This window comes from Dicentrarchus labrax, unplaced genomic scaffold, assembly GCF_905237075.1.
Source record: "Dicentrarchus labrax unplaced genomic scaffold, dlabrax2021, whole genome shotgun sequence".
NCBI classification, from domain to species: Eukaryota; Metazoa; Chordata; class Actinopteri; family Moronidae; genus Dicentrarchus; species Dicentrarchus labrax.
The window spans coordinates 8,845,416-8,864,024 of record NW_026136711.1 but is presented as its reverse complement, the minus strand read 5'-3'; the positions used below and the strand labels follow the sequence as shown (position 1 = coordinate 8,864,024).

The 18,609-nt window shown below is 40.0% G+C and overlaps 1 protein-coding gene and 1 long non-coding RNA gene across 6 annotated transcripts in view; both read right to left on the bottom strand.

The window, feature by feature from the left end:
- Nucleotides 1-3,138: 3,138 nt before the first annotated feature.
- LOC127371733 (uncharacterized) lies at nt 3,139-7,407 on the bottom strand. Its single transcript, XR_007886437.1, has 3 exons — nt 7,248-7,407; nt 5,484-5,626; nt 3,139-4,018 (listed from the first exon to the last, which is right to left on the bottom strand). It is a non-coding gene; the product is annotated as an uncharacterized LOC127371733 (long non-coding RNA).
- A 2,238-nt stretch (nt 7,408-9,645) lies between these two features.
- klhdc8a (kelch domain containing 8A) overlaps nt 9,646-18,609 on the bottom strand; it is a 48,702-nt gene continuing 39,738 nt past the window's right edge. For all 5 annotated transcript variants that reach the window (XM_051415511.1, XM_051415510.1, XM_051415514.1 and 2 more), the window contains 3 exons: nt 14,308-14,409; nt 13,680-13,828; nt 9,646-10,928 (listed from right to left, as the gene is read on the bottom strand). In XM_051415511.1, coding sequence (XP_051271471.1) covers nt 10,875-10,928; nt 13,680-13,828; nt 14,308-14,409 — 305 coding nt within the window. In that variant the 3' untranslated portion in view covers nt 9,646-10,874. The remainder of the gene's footprint in view (nt 10,929-13,679; nt 13,829-14,307; nt 14,410-18,609) is intronic.

Below are 18,609 nucleotides of genomic sequence, written 5' to 3'. Positions count from 1 at the left end.
TGGAAAACTGAAGTTTTCCATTTTTCATGGTTTAAATGCAGATTAAAAATACAACAATCCATCATCCAGGTAAAAATATAATACCAGTGGTCTAAGAATAGCAAAGATGTTCATCCATCTGACAATGTCTCGTCTCTCTCTCTCTCTCTCTCTCTCTCTCTCTCTCTCTCTCTCTCTCTCTCTCTCTCCACACACACACACACACACACACACACACACACACACACACACACACACACACAGTCATTGAACAAATACAAATGAGAAGTCACACATCTGACACAACTCTGTAATTCATTGATTGGACAGGATATGGTTTTGGCAGTGTGTCAGCTAAAATGTATTATTTAACCCAAAACGTACACCTTCATTTACTGGCAGTGATTCAAAGTCTAACAGCAGTTCTATGTCTTCTTTCTTTCCTTTACATAACAGATGCTACTTTTAAAACTCAGGGTTAACACATCTCTACCACCTCGTGCATGTGTGTGTGTGTCGTTTGTTGTTTTCAGTTGGCATTAAGTCAGTGGTGCAGTCACACTTTGTTTTGAAATTCAAGGTTCTACTAAAGTTTACTAAATATTTTAAGTTGTTTTAATGTATTGTGTGTGTGTTTATTTTTGCACAGAAACCATCTTCGTTAGCTCAAATGTTGTCAATCACATTCCAAAGAAAAAAAACCCATTCTGCTGAATTCTGCTATTTTTAATTTTGGAACACCACTGTAAACTGTACAACCCCCCCCCCAAAAAAAAAAAAAAAAATGTGGGCCAGCTAACGCTGCTGTGTCCCAGTGAGCACTGACAGTGTAACAAGTGAGCAAGCACAGTACAGCAGGACCCTGAAATTGAAAGAGCTAAATGGAATTCAGGCATCCTTGATTTTTATTATTTACACCTGTGCGCCTTCTATTGTGACATGTCAAAGTGTCCTGTATACGTTGATAATGTCTTTGCATGATGTCTGGGTAATGATGTCCTTTGAAATTTCAATGAATTAATCTCCATGGGGCAACACACTGTAAAGTATGCAATTTCCACAAGCTTTTGTGACTAAAATGTGAATTACATTTCTACTTTAATGACTTAATAATATTCAATGAGTTGATGCATTTTCCTGTGTATTTATACTTCTGTAGATGTGTTTCCAGACGCTACAGTGCCTTGATGTTGCACATTGATTGAGAAGACAAGAATGCAGGCGGGCAAAATGGAAACTCACGGGTTGTCCTTAAGAGGATTCAGGAGCTAAGAGGATTCATTCTTAGATTCAGTACACATGATACAGTATTTAATAAACGAGATGTCTTTAAATGACTCTTATTATACTCATCGCTAGCATTTCTAACAAGAAATTCTTTCTATCTGTATAAACTAAGTAAGAAAAATATGGCTCACTGTAAATGTAATAAGAGTTTTCATTCCCGTACTAAGACACTATTCTTGTGTGGCGTGTAAACATGGATTCATGCCCTGCACACATTTTGTTGTGGCTCTGGCTTTGTACATGGAAGTTAAATAGTTTCCAAAACCTCTAAAGAATCCTTGGACAATGCTCATTTCCAGCTCAAAGCATGAAAACTGGGCAGTTAAGTGTTTTTCAGAGATTTCCTGGGACACCACTCGGACAGCTGCCCACAAACCTGGGCAAAATAAAACCGTTTGAAGGGTTGCAAAAGAACACACAATGGAATCTATTAGTTGTATTTTAATGGTGCTCCACTCTCCACTGAGATATTAAGACATTTTGATGCAGGTTTTTTTTTTTTCATTTCTGTTTTCATTTCTTAACTACCAGTTGCTACACTGTTATGTCAAACAGAATGTCTCAATAAAAAAAGTGAGTTAACACAACTTAATCCTCCAAAACATTTGGAGTCACTTCCCATGAATTAAACCTAACCTATTAATGAACTGTTGAAGTAATAACTTTAGTGAACTTTGCAGTATTTTAAGTATTGGTCATATAATTCCAGTTTGCTCCATTAACAAATTTTCTTTAAGTTGACTTCATTACATCATAACAAAAATGTAATTTTTCTTTTTATTTCAATTTACAAATCACAATGCGCACAAATATGAGAGATTTGATGTTAATCATATTAAAAAAACTACTTACTTTATTCAGATTGATTCTTTTAACACATTTTAAATACGTTTGGAGAAATCCTGCATATGAGTGTGATATATAGGGTCAGGTGATATGCTGAAATTTAACAATCAGCAATTGTTGGTGCATTAGTTTCTGTTGTTGCCTCTCTGCTGCCCCCTCCTCTACCCACTTCATGTCTTTTCTCTCCTGGCCTGTCCCTCTCCTGTCCCAGGCAGTCCCTGCTGAGTCCTCATCTTCCCCAGAGTCTTGTTTGCAGCCTCTGTGAATCACCTTGTAACTGTATTCCCTGTTGTCAATCTATTGGAAATAAACCCTTAATTCAACACAGTTAGATGTGAAAATACACTGTTTCTAAAGGTGTTTTTCCTCTCACTCTTTCTTTGGCTCACTGAGCAGCTCTCATTCTTCAGAGGCAGCCCATTAAATTAGCAAAATAAACTCAGCCAATTGTCGACAGCTGAAATATTCATCCAATCACCCAACCCCACCTGAATGGAATTGGTACAATTCTTAATTTGCCCAAGTTAGCTTAACTATAAAGACTTGAGTCAAAATTTTTCCTGCTTAAATTGTTTCACTTAATGAACTAAAACAGTTTAAATGGGTTTCCTTAAACAGTTTAAGTTGAACTAACTCATTGTGTACTGCCTATAGTGAAAGTCAAATGTCACAAATCAGTTCACACAGACTGATATACTGTACGTTTCAGTTGGGAACACACATCCACCACAGATATCAGATTAAATAAGACAAATCTTTGGCACAACACCTACAGCATCATCTAGTTTACAAGTTGTAAGCTAGTTGACCTAGTTAGTTATAAGTTACAATTAACTAGGTCAACTATTTTAACTAAGTCACTTTGTGTTGCAGCAGTGTGTTAGCTTCAGCTCTTTTTCAACAGCTCTGATGATTATTAGTACGACAATGAGATTATGAACATATCTTACATTCTTCACAATTACTAAACCAGATGAATTTTCCATTCTTGGTCTGGAATCTGATTTATTAATATGAATACACAGAAAACACAGCTTTTCACCTAACTAACTGACCAGTCACTATGCTATTATAACATTAACAGCTGATCCCAGGGCTGTGCAGGAGAACCGATCTTATTAGCACCACTACATATATATCAGTCAGTGTTTGTCAGACTGCTGTAAAGGAAAACTTCACATTGTCTTCTTCTTCTGGCAGTCCTTAACACATCATCATATCACGTCATTATATTGTAAAACTGGTCAGATATTTGATCAAATGTAGGCGCAAGCTGGACAGGAAGTTAAAAGACAACTATGTCAAAGCAATTCCTTTGTGTGGAAACGAAAAGGCGGCAAGGACTCAGGAGACACTGAACCCTACGTTGCTCCTGATGGATGACCGATGGTCAGGCCAACGCCTTGCAAGGCTGCTCCATCACCATCAGTGTGTGTGTGAATGTAGCTTACCATGGAATAGTGTAATTTGGCTGCTGGTCTGTGTAACTTCTGATATAAAAAAATCCTTGTTTCAAGTTAAGAAATCGACCTGACGACACCTGTGTCACTGAGGGAAAGCAGAAATAGCTAACTGAAAGAAGTTCTGGTTACGTGTGGACATACAGTGTAGTATGGGGTCCTTCTGGTCATTAATGATCCTCCAGCCTCCTTTTCCAAACCAGGAAGTGAGGTGAGAACGGAAGACAAAACAGCGTTGGGCCCCAGCAACGCCTCGGCAGAGTGGCTGTCCCTGGCAACGTCGAGGCGGTCTGTGCCAGTTTTGGGCCACTTCTGTCCAGGGGCTTCTTTGAGCCCAGAAGAATGTCAGGGGGGAGATTTGGAAACCTTCCCTCAGCTCAGGATGAATGGCTGTCCACCGATCACACTCCCCCGCTCTCTCTCCCATTCCCTCCAACCTTTCTCCTCTACACACAGGGGAGAAGCAGAAAAGTGCGACAATCCTGGACTTGAGTTTCTCCTCATTCTCCAGAGAGTCATTACATCCCCCGTTGAGAGGGCTAACATCATCCAGTCACTTCATTCCATCAGATAAATTAGCTTCTTGCGTCTTAGTTTTGATCACCAACTCAACAAGTTAATTACTGAGATTTGGAGAGAAAGCAAAACCACTAAAAGAAGTCGGAGGGAGCAGGAAAAACAAGAATTCAGACAAACTCCAAAGTTATCTAATCCTATTTGAAAGGAAACTGAACACAAACTGTAATATTATCACTTAAACTGTTCTTCAAGGACCGTAATGACCTACAAACCAAGGGTAAAGGGTGCCAGGGGGATTGGAGGCTAGCACTATCATTCGCTTATTTTCTAGCAAATTTACTGTGTTGACTTATTGGGGATGGGTTTCTCAGTATTGTGTGGGTAAATTTCAGTATGGAATGTTTTTTTTTTTAGCAATTGAGCTATGTCCTCTGATGTCCTTAGCAGTCATTGGGTGTTTTTGCTTGGGACCTTCATTCTGTAGGCTAATAACAGATCTGTAAGTCAGAAATTGGAAAGTAACATGTTTATGGAATGGATTAAATACGATTTTCAATTTCTGCTTAACCAGAAGTTGTTTGCATGAATATCGTAGGGATTCATGGGAATTTGGCTTGCTAAGTCTTTATTTGGTTTATTGTTCTCAAAATCCTAATTTTCACATTTTAAATGTTTGCATTACTTAGAATTGGAACACAGATTAAGTACTGCTTCATCAAGACTAGGGTCATTTAAAAATATAGTGCCTTTATACCTTTTATGTAGAGTTTCCTGTCCTACTGTGTATGTTCTTACAACACATATAGCCCATTTAGCTGGGAACAGAGGCGAAAAGTAGACCTCAGCCCCGCAACACTCATGTCCTGTCTGTTCCTCCACCAAGCGTCTTCCACTTCAGTTGTTGTTAGTGCTAGATCCTGGACTTGGTGTCACAACTGCCAAACCCTAACACACAGACCTGTTTACTTATCTTTTGTGGACAATACATAGACTTACATTCATTTCCTGGTGACTTACCCTAACTAGAACCATAACCAGTACTTGCCTGACCCTAACCCTTCTTTAATATGAACCCCAACACTCTAACCCAAACAAGTTAATGAGATAACGGCTAAAAAACTGAACACTGAACACCAAGGGTTGTAGGGAGGTGCTAATCCCTGGCAGTAGATCAAATCGTTGGTTGATCTTGAAGAAGGCCGAAATGTCATCAGCTAAATAAAGGAGAAATGCGTATGGAGCTAGAGTGTGCAACACTTTTTTCCTTCACTCAAGTACACTTCCACTGATCAGCGCCTCACTGCAACCCTTGGTGTGTGTTACTTTTCTATATTTTATATTGGAACTATTGGACAATTTTGTATTATTTCTATTTCTACTAAAAGTACTTACTTCATTTTGGATCACAGAGTTTAGGTGAAAGGGGGATGTCCTGACCTGTGACCCCAGGCTCTTGTAATGATCTGTGACCTTCCAAATGGCTGTACCAGCAAGTACTCCTACAACATACTGAAGTCCCAGGTAGAAAGATGTTTCTGTCAAACACGGAAGAACCAGTGTGATGATTAAAGAAGTTACTTATTCAGACAGCAGCTCTGCAACATCCAGAACTCGCTGTAAATTGAAGAAAATTCAACTTGTGAGGCGTTAGAGGATAACTGACAGCCTTACCGATTAACTGCTTTGCCCTTGTGTGTACTGGTGTGAGTGTGTGTGTGTGTGTGTGTGTGTGTGTGTGTGTTGTGTGTGTTGTGTGTGTGTGTATAAGTAGGGTGGGTGAAGAGTAACCTCCCGCAGGCAGCACATGGTTCACCCATTAAAGAAAACAGACATCATCGTCATCACATCATGGAATGATGGAAAATTGGAGAATGGAGACAAAAATAGTTTGTTTCAGGTCAGAGAGGAGTGTGAACCGGGACCTGCCTTCTCTGAGAGGACCAAAGCCAGTGTTTTTAACAATTATATCTTCCTTGTAGGCTCGAGGACACCATTGGTATTCATTAATCAGATTTCTGCAAGAAAATCAATATGCAAGGACTTAGGTAATCCTGACAGAGTACTCATTGCTCAAGAACTCAAGTTTTGAGATTCTAAGTATTTCCATTTTATGCTCCTTTAAACATAATAATAAGAAGCAAAATGACGAACTAAGCTACTGCTTTAATGTGTCAGTATTTATAATCCTATACTTTTTCATGGGCTAGATGTATAATGAGTACTTTCCCTTTTGATACTTTGACTTAAACATACTACAAAGAGTTGTTCACTGGTTGTGAAACATGCCTCTATATGACCTACATAAACAAACCATGACATGTAGTTATTCGTAATGCTGGTCAGATTCCCCTTGAAATCAATGAAACGAGGCAGTAGAAACACTACCGCTTTTGTCCACAGGGGCCACCAGAATCTACTCAAAATGAAAGTTCCTTGTTGCTGCTTTGGGTAAGATTTTGAATGCAGGATTTAAAAACTAGTATTTTTACCGCCTAGTAATGCTATTTCTACTTGAGGACAGAATAGGGTTGCTTCGTCAACCGCACATATGAGGCGTGTTTGCTGTGTGTGTACATTTAGTTGTTCCATGTGGACAGGATGTCCTCTCCCTGTGTTTGAGACAAATGAGACAATTACTGAAGTTATGGGCTCTACACAACATCTGTAATGGGAGGTGCTCAGAGATGTAATAATTGTAATGTTCATGTAATAATTACATCAGACTAGCATTTTATAGTTTTGGTTTGTTTTATAAAATATAATTTTTGCTTAACTTTTTGTTATAAATCTAACCAGTGCAGTGAGTCAGGTTAGATACCAGTGTTCACCATGTACTTTTCCCTTACACCCACCACCATGCACCCATCTCCTGTGACACACACATTGGGACTTTACTGTAAACAGAAAATGTGCAAATACTCCCACAAATCGGAATCGGAAACCAAAAGCATTCTGCAAACAACCCAATACCATTATTACCTGGTTGTTATTCTCACGACAGGCAGCCTGTTACAGGTAACAGTGAGTCAGTCTATTCTATCAATAATAATAATAATACATTTTATTTATAATGCCCTTTTCATCAAAAGATCTCAAAGTGCTACAGGTTAAAAAAGATAAGCAGTTATAGATATTATGAGTAAGTAACCTGTTTACCTGTATTTCCTCATTGTCCTTTACTGTGTATATCAGCTGCTATGAAGACAGCAGCGTATATGATCGTAGGCCTCATTACTGAAGAGATCTTTCTCTTTTCACACCATTTTTTTCCCATTAAGATGCATTTATTTTCCTTGTGTGATAGAGAAAGTCATGTTTCCTCCTCTTACCTGAATGGTTAAGTGAGGCGTTACTAGTTCGGGCTAATAACCTCTGTGTCTCTCTGCTGCTCTGCTGGGGCAATTACTTTGACCAAGTTAATGTGAAAAAAACACAGAGAGGAATACAGTGTGTGTGTGTGTGGGGGGGGGGGTCATTTATAGAGCAAATTTGTCCCTAGTGTGCAGTAGAAAAAGCCTCACAGAGGAAATCAGCGTAGATGTAGAGTAAGCAGTGAGTAAGCATTATCTAACAAGCCTTACCAACCATTAGGCTACTAAAGCTCTACCGTTGTAAGTGCAGCGGTTATTGCTATATTACAATATACACATTAGTGCAGCAATCACTTTTGATAGTCAGGGACCTTTTAGTGCCAATTAACTAAGAGCTTTTAGGCCTTTTCCAGATGTCGCTGAAATAGATATGACACAGAAAACTTCAAAATAAAACTCACCCTATAGACAGATTTCCCATGTATAAATAACTAAGATGCACGCACAGCAGGTGGGTAGAAAACACAATGTCATGATAGCGTATATGAACATTTAAAGTGAATGGTGGAGGTGGAAATTACAGATCGCTTTGCTGATTCGAATCATTTCAGTTCATTGTAAGAAGTTAGTTCCCTTTTTAGTTCATGCTTACATAAGCCGGGTCACATTTTGTTCTACAGGAAGACAAAATGATTGGATTTCAATAAAAAAAAAAAAAAATACAAAGAATTTGAGTTTTTGTAAATAGGGGTACAATATAACATTTTTACTTCCACCTGGGGTTTATAGGTATGTTTTCATTAGTGTATAATCACTTGAAAATAAGGGCCATTGCATTTTTGTTACCTTAGAATGAGCCGTTTTTATCAACAGAGGGAGCGGGTATTCTTCTTCAGAGTCCGCCATGTTGAACCGCCATGTTTCTAACAGTTGGACAAAGCACACACCGGCTGTAGATAGGGCCTTTCACGTCGGTCGAAAGCTTTGCATCCACTGTAGTTTCTCGTACACGCCTGGAGGCTGAGCTGTATTCAAGTGGTTGCAATTTGTAACTTTACTGCTAGATGCTACTGAATCCTACACACTAGTCCTTTAGGTTCAGTATATTGCTGGTTCAAGCTCAGTTCTGTTCAAGGCTCTTCAAGCCCTGTTTAGATAGTCCGTAGCTGGGCAACAGAGTAATGACTTCATGACTGTGTCAGTGGGATTTGTGGTCTTTTAATGAAGTGATGTACTGTGTATCATGTCAGACACCAGCGCTTTAGTCTCCAGTTGGAGGAGCTCCACTGCTAAAAGATACACTGATTCAGTGAGTTCACTTTAAAGCCGAGGTGTTGAAGAGTGACTCGTAGATTTAAGCTACTTGACATCTCTAGTGAATGGAGCAAGTAGAGATGTCCAGTCAGATTCTGTGATGTGGTCACAGATTTCCATGAAACACCAGTAACATTGACTGACATCTGTCAGCTCGAGCTAACATTACACTTCGGCTCCAAGTAGGAAACGGCAATAAGCTTCCCCTTAGTATTATTAATCAACAGCAGGGGCTCATGGAAGGTGACTGTGATTTATTTTCTCTGAAATACACAAGATGCATTTTCTATTCAATCACATACTGAAACACTCTAAACACATCACCAAACTATTGATCTTAAAGTAATATTCACATTTGTAATATTCTTAAACAGCCATTAATACAATGTGAGCTGTTAGACCAGAAAACAGGCATTTTTTCAGTCAAGTTACTAAACAAAACGATCCACTACCTTATTAAAATCCAGGGCTCTGACCAGATGACTACATGCTAATTGCTAATTATGCATTCTGAGCTAACAGACTGCACAATTGGCTTGGCGTATCAAACACTGTTCATGCATTACGTCAGTGATTCGTGCAGTTTACAGCACAGAAGAAACGTCAGTTGATCTCCCTATGACCTCTGAAAACAAGAAAACCAGATAGTGTTAAAATAAGAAGAATAAATCTGAGGATCTTGTCATCTATCATCATAGCTACAATGAACAAAAGTAGAAAACTATCATGCTTTTTCCTTATTCTATCAAAATGTACATTCTAAGTATATATTGAAATGTAGCTTAAGAAAGTGTGTCATTTCTGTATAAAAACATGTAAGTAACTGATCTGGTAACATAACTGTGTATGTATCCGTCAGTGAAGGCCTCACAGTCTCTTGTGTGGATTCATGTGTGCAATCACTGCCATCTAGTGGAAAGTAAGTGCAATACAAACAACAAATCCAATTTATTCCACTGAATATGACTGCTCATATCCTCAATATTACATGACATGATTGGGTGTAGGACAGATCAGAGGCTGATCATGTTGTGGGATGAAATAAAATCTTTCTCAGCACAATGAAACATTTCACAGCTTAGCCGCCTATTGCACAACAGCCCGAGCCAAAGACACAAGAGTTTGGCTTTAGACAGCAAACAGTCCTGTTAGTAGATGATTTCTGGAGTCACAAAAACAAATCTGTAACATCACAACCTGAGTGAGGTGTTATTAACTAATGATTATTACAGCACAGCACATGTTTCACAAATGAAACACTGACAAAGAGAGCTTGTATTGCTGCAGGAATAAAATGTCAGAATCAAACTGAATCCATTTCTTTGTCTACAACAGCATTCTGCTAATTACTTAAACAAACACCATATTGTCACTTAATATAGTTTCTCTTCACATATTCATGTATTAAATCATATCTATGGTCATACTGACAAATGTGCACTGTTACAGCATACTGTAGAAGAGTGATAGTATAGCATTCTCAGTGTAATTACTGCAACACATTACACTAGAAATTATTGATGGTAAAATCAACTCCCACTCAGTGTTAATTGCTTTAGTGCAAATTTAGTTACAGTACGGTTTAACAAACATTTCCAGAGAGGTGTTTTTTTGCTAGATGATATTAAACAATATGCAAATATTGCAGTCATGTCATTAAACTGAATTAAAATCTTATGTGGAAATAATTTACAGATGCTCACTTGTTAGCAAGCTGCACTCAAATGAACACATTAACAAAGACATAAAACCAGACTGGAAATGCATATATGCCATAAAATAGGTCATCCATATATTTTCTGTCTACATTTCTAGACATATAAGCTACAAAAGTTCTTCTCCATGTATGCACTACAACGTACAACGCAGAAGTGTCACATACTGAAAGTATCAAGAAACAGAACTCTGTATAAAGAAAGAGCCAGCTCCTCCATTGTACATGTGTGTGCTTACATGTGGGTCTCAGTGTCAGTACAGCCCAGCAGGGGGCAGTGTTATCTGTTCCATTACATCACAAAGTCAGGGACTTTCACTCCATCTCTCTGAGTTTTCAGTGCTTCCTACACATTGCACTACAGTCTGATCATTCTGGAGGGTCGTACAGAGAAGCAGTGGAACCACTGATGTGCTGCACTCATCTGGTGTCAATTACTTCAGGCTACAGAAACTCTTCTTCTTTCACATACAGGATCTCATGGGCTGAGCTGGGAACCTGAGAGAGGGAGAAATAAGGAAAACATTGGTGGCATACAGATACATTGAATAAATGAGTGATGAGTGTTTATTAAAACTGCATTTCAGCACACCTCTTACCTCAATGAATTCCTGCTACTATTATACCATGGTTTGGGTGAATACTCGATTACTAGTAGATAAACTTATGGCAATGTAATGATTGTTCCAGGTATTAATCAAACCTGCAGGCTGTACCAGGGAAACAGAGGTACGGCTTGTGAAAGAACGTATGAAAATATAAATGGTCTTCATTCTTTTTCTTTGGCAGTTGACCTTGATATAAGTGGGATAATATGGGTCATCATATTCTTCATGTTCATCATCATCATCACCATCAGCCACTACTATTAGTGTAGCTGTTGCTACTGTTGTTGCTGTGCACCTTTGTCTCTGTCTCTGTCCTTCTGTCTTTACCTCTGTTCTTTTGTATCTCTCTCTCTCTCTCTCTCTACCCCAACTGGTCGAGGCAGACAACCACCCACTTAGAGCCGAAGGGTCTGTCCTAGGTTTCTGCTTCTTAAAAGGAAGTTTTTCCTTGCCGCCGTCGCCAAGTCCTTGCTCTGTTGGGTCTTTGTAAATAATGTTATAAAGAGTTCGGTCTAGACCTGCTCTATTTGAAAAGTGTCCTGAGATAACTTCTGTTATGAATTGGCGCTATACAAATAAAACTGAATTGAATTGAATTAATGCCCTTCGAGGTGTCAATAATCAGGAATTTCTGTGTTAATGGCACAATTCTGAATTTCTACATTGCTATACTGCTGTTGCTGTTGCTGTTGCTTTTCTTACCAACAGGTGGTGCAGCTTGGACTGAAACAGCAGGTCCAGAACTGCAGGTCTGAAAGTGCTGACACTGTGGCTCTGTGACTGGTTGACAGGTTTGGGCCCAGTTTCAGATGGTTTGCATTAATGACACTGTGTCCTTGTTTTCTTCTACTGAGACACCATGTACAGTATCACTTACTTAATGTTCACTTTATGCAACTTTATTTCTATCAGTTGCACTAGTCTTTAAGTGTGATACTGACCAAACCCTATTTCCTTCATATTCCAGAGCAATGAACTGGTTGAAACTGCACAGCAATCCATTTATTTTGAATCCTTTCCAATTATGATCGATGCTTTACAATCCACATAGATATATAAAACTGATGTGACTCCTGCAAGAATTGATTTCTGATACCCAGCCTTGCATAACAGACAGCTGAGCCTCCACTGTGACTGATTTGGAGTTTGGGAGTCGATATATATCAGAGACTTTAAGATTAGAAAACAAAAAACACTTCTTTCCCTTTAAAAGAAAAAAGTTACAGCTTTCACTTCGTACTTTATCATAAATAATTACATTATGTGTGAAATCCTCATATTTGAATTCTGAATCTCTCTCCAGTTGATAATCAGGGTTAATTAGGATGAGATATAATTGTGTAATATATAAATGTATTTTACGCCAAAAGCATGCAAGTTATAAAGGAACAACCCTCTGTATGTTGGACTCAAATCAGGAGGTGATGCCATATCTCTGTGTAGGTTTGTCCGATTAACATGAAACTGGGCCTTTAATTTTCCATGAACCACTAAGGAGCTGTGCCAAATCTGCCACGAATGGGCCACTAGGTGGCACTTTTATAGCAAAATCATGAAATATGCTAAACCTACTTTTTCAAACTCCTCCTACTTTTCAAACATGTCCTGTCACTGCGAAATGAGTCACTTTTGCGAGCCAGTCTGTAAGATTCTGTCTGACCTCAGTGAACATTTCAAACAGTGCTTCTCTGGTAACTGGTATTTTGAGTCAATGGTTTATAGCAGCTTTTTAAAATCATTCTTATTCCACTCTTGCAACGGGGAACATATCTTTAGCGATGTGGTAGTCCATAGCCTTAGTTATTTCACGCCACCTGGCACTTTTCTTTTCAAAAGACACACCACGGGTAAATAGGCTCGCAACAAGCTTTGTTTCTGGGCAAAAGGTGCTGAAGGTTGCAGCCGCAGTATGAAGTTTAACACTCTCTCCTGAAGTGGTGGAAGAGATTTGAAGTGCTTCCACTTTTGGATGCAACCTGTTCATGGCAATCTCAACAGATGCTATGGTTCTGCTGCCCATCTGATCTTTTAAATCCAAACCATCTCCAAATTATATACAAACCAGGCCTGTGGACCAGCATGTGTACCAGCACTGTCTCCCCCACCCTGGTGCAGGAGAACTCGAGAGTGTGTGGGTGCGGGGTTGTGCAGAGAAGGTAGGAGAGGAGAGATGCAAACACTGGCATGGCTTTACAGAAGAAACGGGTTGTGTATGTTATTTGATGTGACATCCAACCTATTGTCATGTAACAACATTGTCTCATCATATCTTATTTGATAATGTATCAGTATACCTTAAAAAGTCAATATACCACCAAACCCTACTGTCATGTACAGTGTGTAAGGCAGGGACAGATCTGTGTAGGCTGATCAGTGAGCAGTTAGTCAGGCAGAACACTAACCTACTTACAAGCTCCTACCCCCAGCTGTGGAGGGCACTCCACACTAAGGCGAGGGTATAAATAAATAGGTAAACTGGGACACACTTGTCACTCACAATGAGCAGGAAACATCTGTCACCATGAATACTAGTAGATGTATTACTGCTGTTACTAGCTGCTGAGTTCCTGAAAATATGTTCTGCATATGTACGTATGTGTTACATTCACTTAATTTAGGGCTTAATTTAGCACAAGTGTACCTGGTTGACTCCTCCCACCACCAGGAGGCGGTCTCTGATGACGATGGAGGTGGTGGAGCATCTGGGAAAGGTCATGGGAGCCAACCTCTCCCACTTCTTTCTCTGAGGATGAAAGGCCTCCACTGTGTCCAGGGCTGAGGGCTCATGACCTGGAGAGCAGGCACACACCCAGAGATATCAGACTCCCTCGTGTTTTACTTCTGCACACTGACTGGCTTACAGGGTATTTCTGTATTTCTCTCACATTTTACAGGAGATCTAACAACATAAAGGCATCAGGATTTCATTTAGCTCACAACATTGCTGCTAGTTATTGTTCCAGACTTAAGTTTTGACATCATGATCAAACCTGTAATCAAGTGCAGCCAATATTATAAATAAAACAAAGAACGGCATAGTTTCCTTTCATTTTGTGATCATGAGCCTGTTCTTGCTGGATTTCTTTTTTGCTGCTGAATTTGCTGTCAGATACATTCAGTCACGTAAGAACTTATCAGTAGGTTACTTTTAACCCATCAGATTGTTCTGACATGAATTATGTAACGTTAATGCAGCAAAATTCAATCAATATAAACTGCAGTGTGAAAGCAGCAAACAGAAACATTAGTTTACGATGTATCACTCTTACCAAGTCCTCCAGCTACTATCATCCGGCCACGCAGGAAAGCGGCGGCAAAGTCAGCTCTCTTTGTTTTCATCGCCACCGTCTCCTCCGACTTCAACCAGGCTCCTGCAGGAGAAGAAGAAACGACAGCTGAAGTGAGCAGGTTGCGCGTGTTTGTGTGTGCACAAGCTTATGAAGTAGCTGAAGGTGAAGTCAGATGCTCCTTGGGCTGGACAGAACGCTGCTGAGCTTGTTTTCAGACTGTGACCTGCACAAACAGGTCACCCACAAGCCAGCTGCAGCCAGGACGTGTACAGTGCAGACGCACACTTACACCTTGCAAGGACACTCAAAGGTTATATAACAAACACAGAATACAAACAGAGACAGAGAGGGGACAGGAAGATTGGAGTCAGACCACTGCTAGGGAGAGAAAGTGGGCATACTGTTGTCAGCCTGTTGGCCCATTATTTTCAATTGCACTTTAATGTAAAATTGTTATCTACTGCTGGGCTTTCTTCCTATGTAGCAGGTACGGAAAGGGGTAAGGACTGGGTCGTAGGTCTAAGATGGCTATTCTGACCTCTGAAGTTTGACACAGTGTGCACAACAGTATCCCAGATCAGCTAGCCAACTGCAGGCTACAGTTCATTTGAAAACCCTTAAGGACACCAGGTATACTGGTTCCAGTCAGACTGCGAGTGTAGTACTGTGCATTGTTGGGCAAGTTACTGAAAAAGAGCATATTAGATACAGTTAGTAGTTACTTCTCTCAAAAGTGAAAGTAATTAGTTACTAGGTACAGTAACTTTTGCGTTACTTTTAAATGTAGTTAAAATGTAGTTTCTACTTAATGCTGTCGGATATATTATTTTAGTCAGTTGCTAGAACAGTGAGGCATACATGATCCATCCATAACATCTGCTACTGCTAGGATAGAAGCTCCACTGCTGGGATCTGAACCCGGGTGCATGCAGGTGCAATGCTGAGCAAGTTCTTTTTTCTAATGCCACCACAGACAAAGCTTTAAGCACCTTTAACCCCAACACAGAAACAACATTGTAAAAAAAAACACTTGGAAGGCATTACAGTTTTAATTTAATCTCCCCAATTACCTAACACCTAAGACTGACAGTGAAAGCACTCTACAAACCTTATGCAGTTTGAGTAGAGCTGACATTTCCTTCACACTCCAAGCTGAAGGACTCCAGATGATAAAAAGTGTACTTGAGAGTGGTGGAAATGAAAACATTGCCATCAAAATGCACCTTCTCTTTTCCCTGAAGATTCTGAAGAAGTTTTCTTTTTTTCTTTTTCTTTTTTACTTTTTGGTTTTGTTTGCTGCCAAGTCTTGTTTATCGGAAGGAAACCCAGACTGGAGAGAATCGTGACAGAGGAAGAAAGATAACTTCATCAGGGAGCGAGGGAGGGTGAGGGTAGAGAAATAGAAAAGAAGATAGAGATGGAGCAAGACAAAACCGTACAATTGCCTTACTCTTTATCTAGCTTCTGTTTCTGGATCTATATTGTTTTTATCTTTTCTCATACTTGTTGTTTTTCCATTTTATTTCTTCTATCCACCTTCTCTCCCCTCTTATTCTCTCCCATGGTCCTCTTATTCTATTTTCACTCTCTTCGTCTCCTTTTGCCTTGCTCTTTCTCCCTCTCCCTTATTTATTCTCAATCTTTTTCTTAAACAAGTGGCAGAGACAACAAGGTGGAGAGAAACAAACAGAGGCAGAGAGAATGAGAGAGAGATAAGTAGCCAGATGGTGAGCCTTCCTGCATGTTGCAGCAGTGTGTAATGAAGAGCTGTGTTTTCCTTTCCAGCCTGGTTAAATTACACTGAAGTGAACAGAATAGAGATCACAGCTGGCTGTCCACTCTCCTCTGTTCTCTCAGAGGAAAATCCTCCTACTGGTATGTAACAGACCTGAGATGTTGAATAAATTCACCAGGTTATGATGTGGTTAAGAATAAGGCTATATACTGCACAAAACATGTAGTATTGTAGTAGGTATGGTAAGATTCACTAATTCGCATCAGCGCACCAACATAAAAGTTCAAGATGCAATCGCCCTGATTTACGTGTGTGCACCAGATACAATTTGGGATGAACTCTGGATGCACAGTTCCTAACATCTTTGCATCGGTAAAAAACTATTTATTTATATATAATTATTAGTAGGGGCTGTCATGGGGATTCCCCGTGACCTGTTACTTAAACGAGACACAACATAGAGTGCTTGTCCACCTCAGCCACTTACATACCATCTAGCCAGCAGGTGTCTGGGGTTTGGTAATTAGTACAGATGTTGGGTTGAAACATGGTGAGGGAAATTGTATTATGTTTGAGTTACATTAGATCTGGAAGGAAGCCTAAGGAAATATTTGGGTTTTAACTTTGTCCATTTGATTAATTTGTGTTTCTCACCTCTCATCTAGATTGCACTTGGCCATCTTCTGATTTCTCCTTTTATGGTCAGGTTCCTGGGGGAATGTGCCAAGTGTAGTATAGATGAGGGGGAGATTTAGGAGGCGTTTGGGAGATTTGTTATTTTGAACAGTTGGGATCTATTTTACTCTTCTGATATGTGTAGTGAGTTCTTTCTACTGTTGACCTATAAAACTTAACTATTGGGTATTAGACAAATGAATGCTAAAGGTTAATTGTTTTTTATTAATTGTTGCTTCCTGTGGTAGGAGGAGCTACCGCACATATAAGCAGGAGTTGAGGGTTCTCCAGGGGAGACTAGTTTTGAGGATGTTGGTGAGCAGGCCACACGGTTTGTTAGCTGCCAGGGGCCCAAGCTTAAAAGGGGTATAGCCCTGAGCAGAGTTGAGGTTTTCTTTTTGATACCTCTAGTTACCTTTGTCCTAAGTTGTTTTCATTTTTATTTAGTTTGTTGTTTTCTTCGGTTTGGGCCAAGCTGATCCTCACTGTAAATAAGTGGCACTGATCCACTGCTTGGGAAAAAGGGACATAAAGAAATTTGGACTGACTGAACAGTTTCAAGGTCCCTTCCTTCCTGCCTTTGCCGCTCGAGCAATCTTACAGGGGCCCCATGCCTTTATTATCTGGATATGTGACAGATAATTGTATATTCAGACTCCTCCTCTCCACCTGTTTCTCTAGTTGCCTAAAGATGCTTTTTGCTGAAACTTTCACTACATCCTGACAGTAGTACACGAGACAGATCATCTGTGAAGAAATCAGTGCTCCTAATGGCATTTGCAAGAATCTACACATTTGCACTGGGTTTGAACAAAAACAACCAATCAGCAAATAAGACAAAAACATATATTTTTTAATAAAATGTACCTACTGCAGCTTTAAGAAGAACCAAATAAATCAAATTAAATTAAACTATCTGTACCATATTGAACTACACAGCATCATACTACAGATGGGTAGATTTTATAATCAGGTCGCTGGCAATACATTGAGATACGCATAAACATTGGCCTCAGTGATGGAGATGCACATCCCTAGTATAGAAACATTTGAAATGATCCCAACCTGGTTAATAATTGTAATTGAACTTTTCCAATATGCCTCGTCTACTTCACTACATTTCCGAGAATGCCTTTCAACAAACACCTAGCCAACTCCCCTGGATCAGAGTGCACCTGCCATCACTAAAGTTGGGTGGTCAGTCCAATTTGAGTTCTTAATAACTATTAGAGCCTTAGACCAGCCCACCACAGCGGGGGCTGTCGCTCCAGGAGGAGACGGAAGAGAGTCGGATAGGAGCTGTAATGGTAGATTCAGTTTCTTTGTTTCAGCCACTGCAGATGCCCAACCTCCCCCTTCCTAACACAAGATGCCAGGTCCTTTTGTGTTTTGTAGATTGTGATGTCTGGACTTGGCTTTGCACCTGAATGCAAGATCCTGTAGGACACCTCATATGTAAAACACACCAGCAGGGGGTCGGCCCTGATGTCTGCAGTGGGCAGAGGGGTGGGAAAGCACTTCCTGGAAGGCCAGACCCCTACAGCAGACAAAGGGGTGTGAAAGAGGTGGTCCTCAGGTATAAATGTTTAGATATCCCCATGTTCGGGGTCCTTCTTCATCTTTGACCGCTCGTGTGTTGATTGACCTTTTCTTTGCAAAGAAAATAAACTTGTCGGCCGGCAGAAGTTCTCTATTTCATTCTTCACCAGCAGCAGAGAAATTTCCACAACAATTTGGTGTCAGAAGTGGGATCCCTCGAGCGATCGTCTGGGACGGGACGCGGACAGTGACAGGCCATCCTGGAAGAAAAACTTTTCAGCCTCCAACCTCAAAATCCTCTTCTGAGAAGGGAGGACTGATCGCAAACGTCC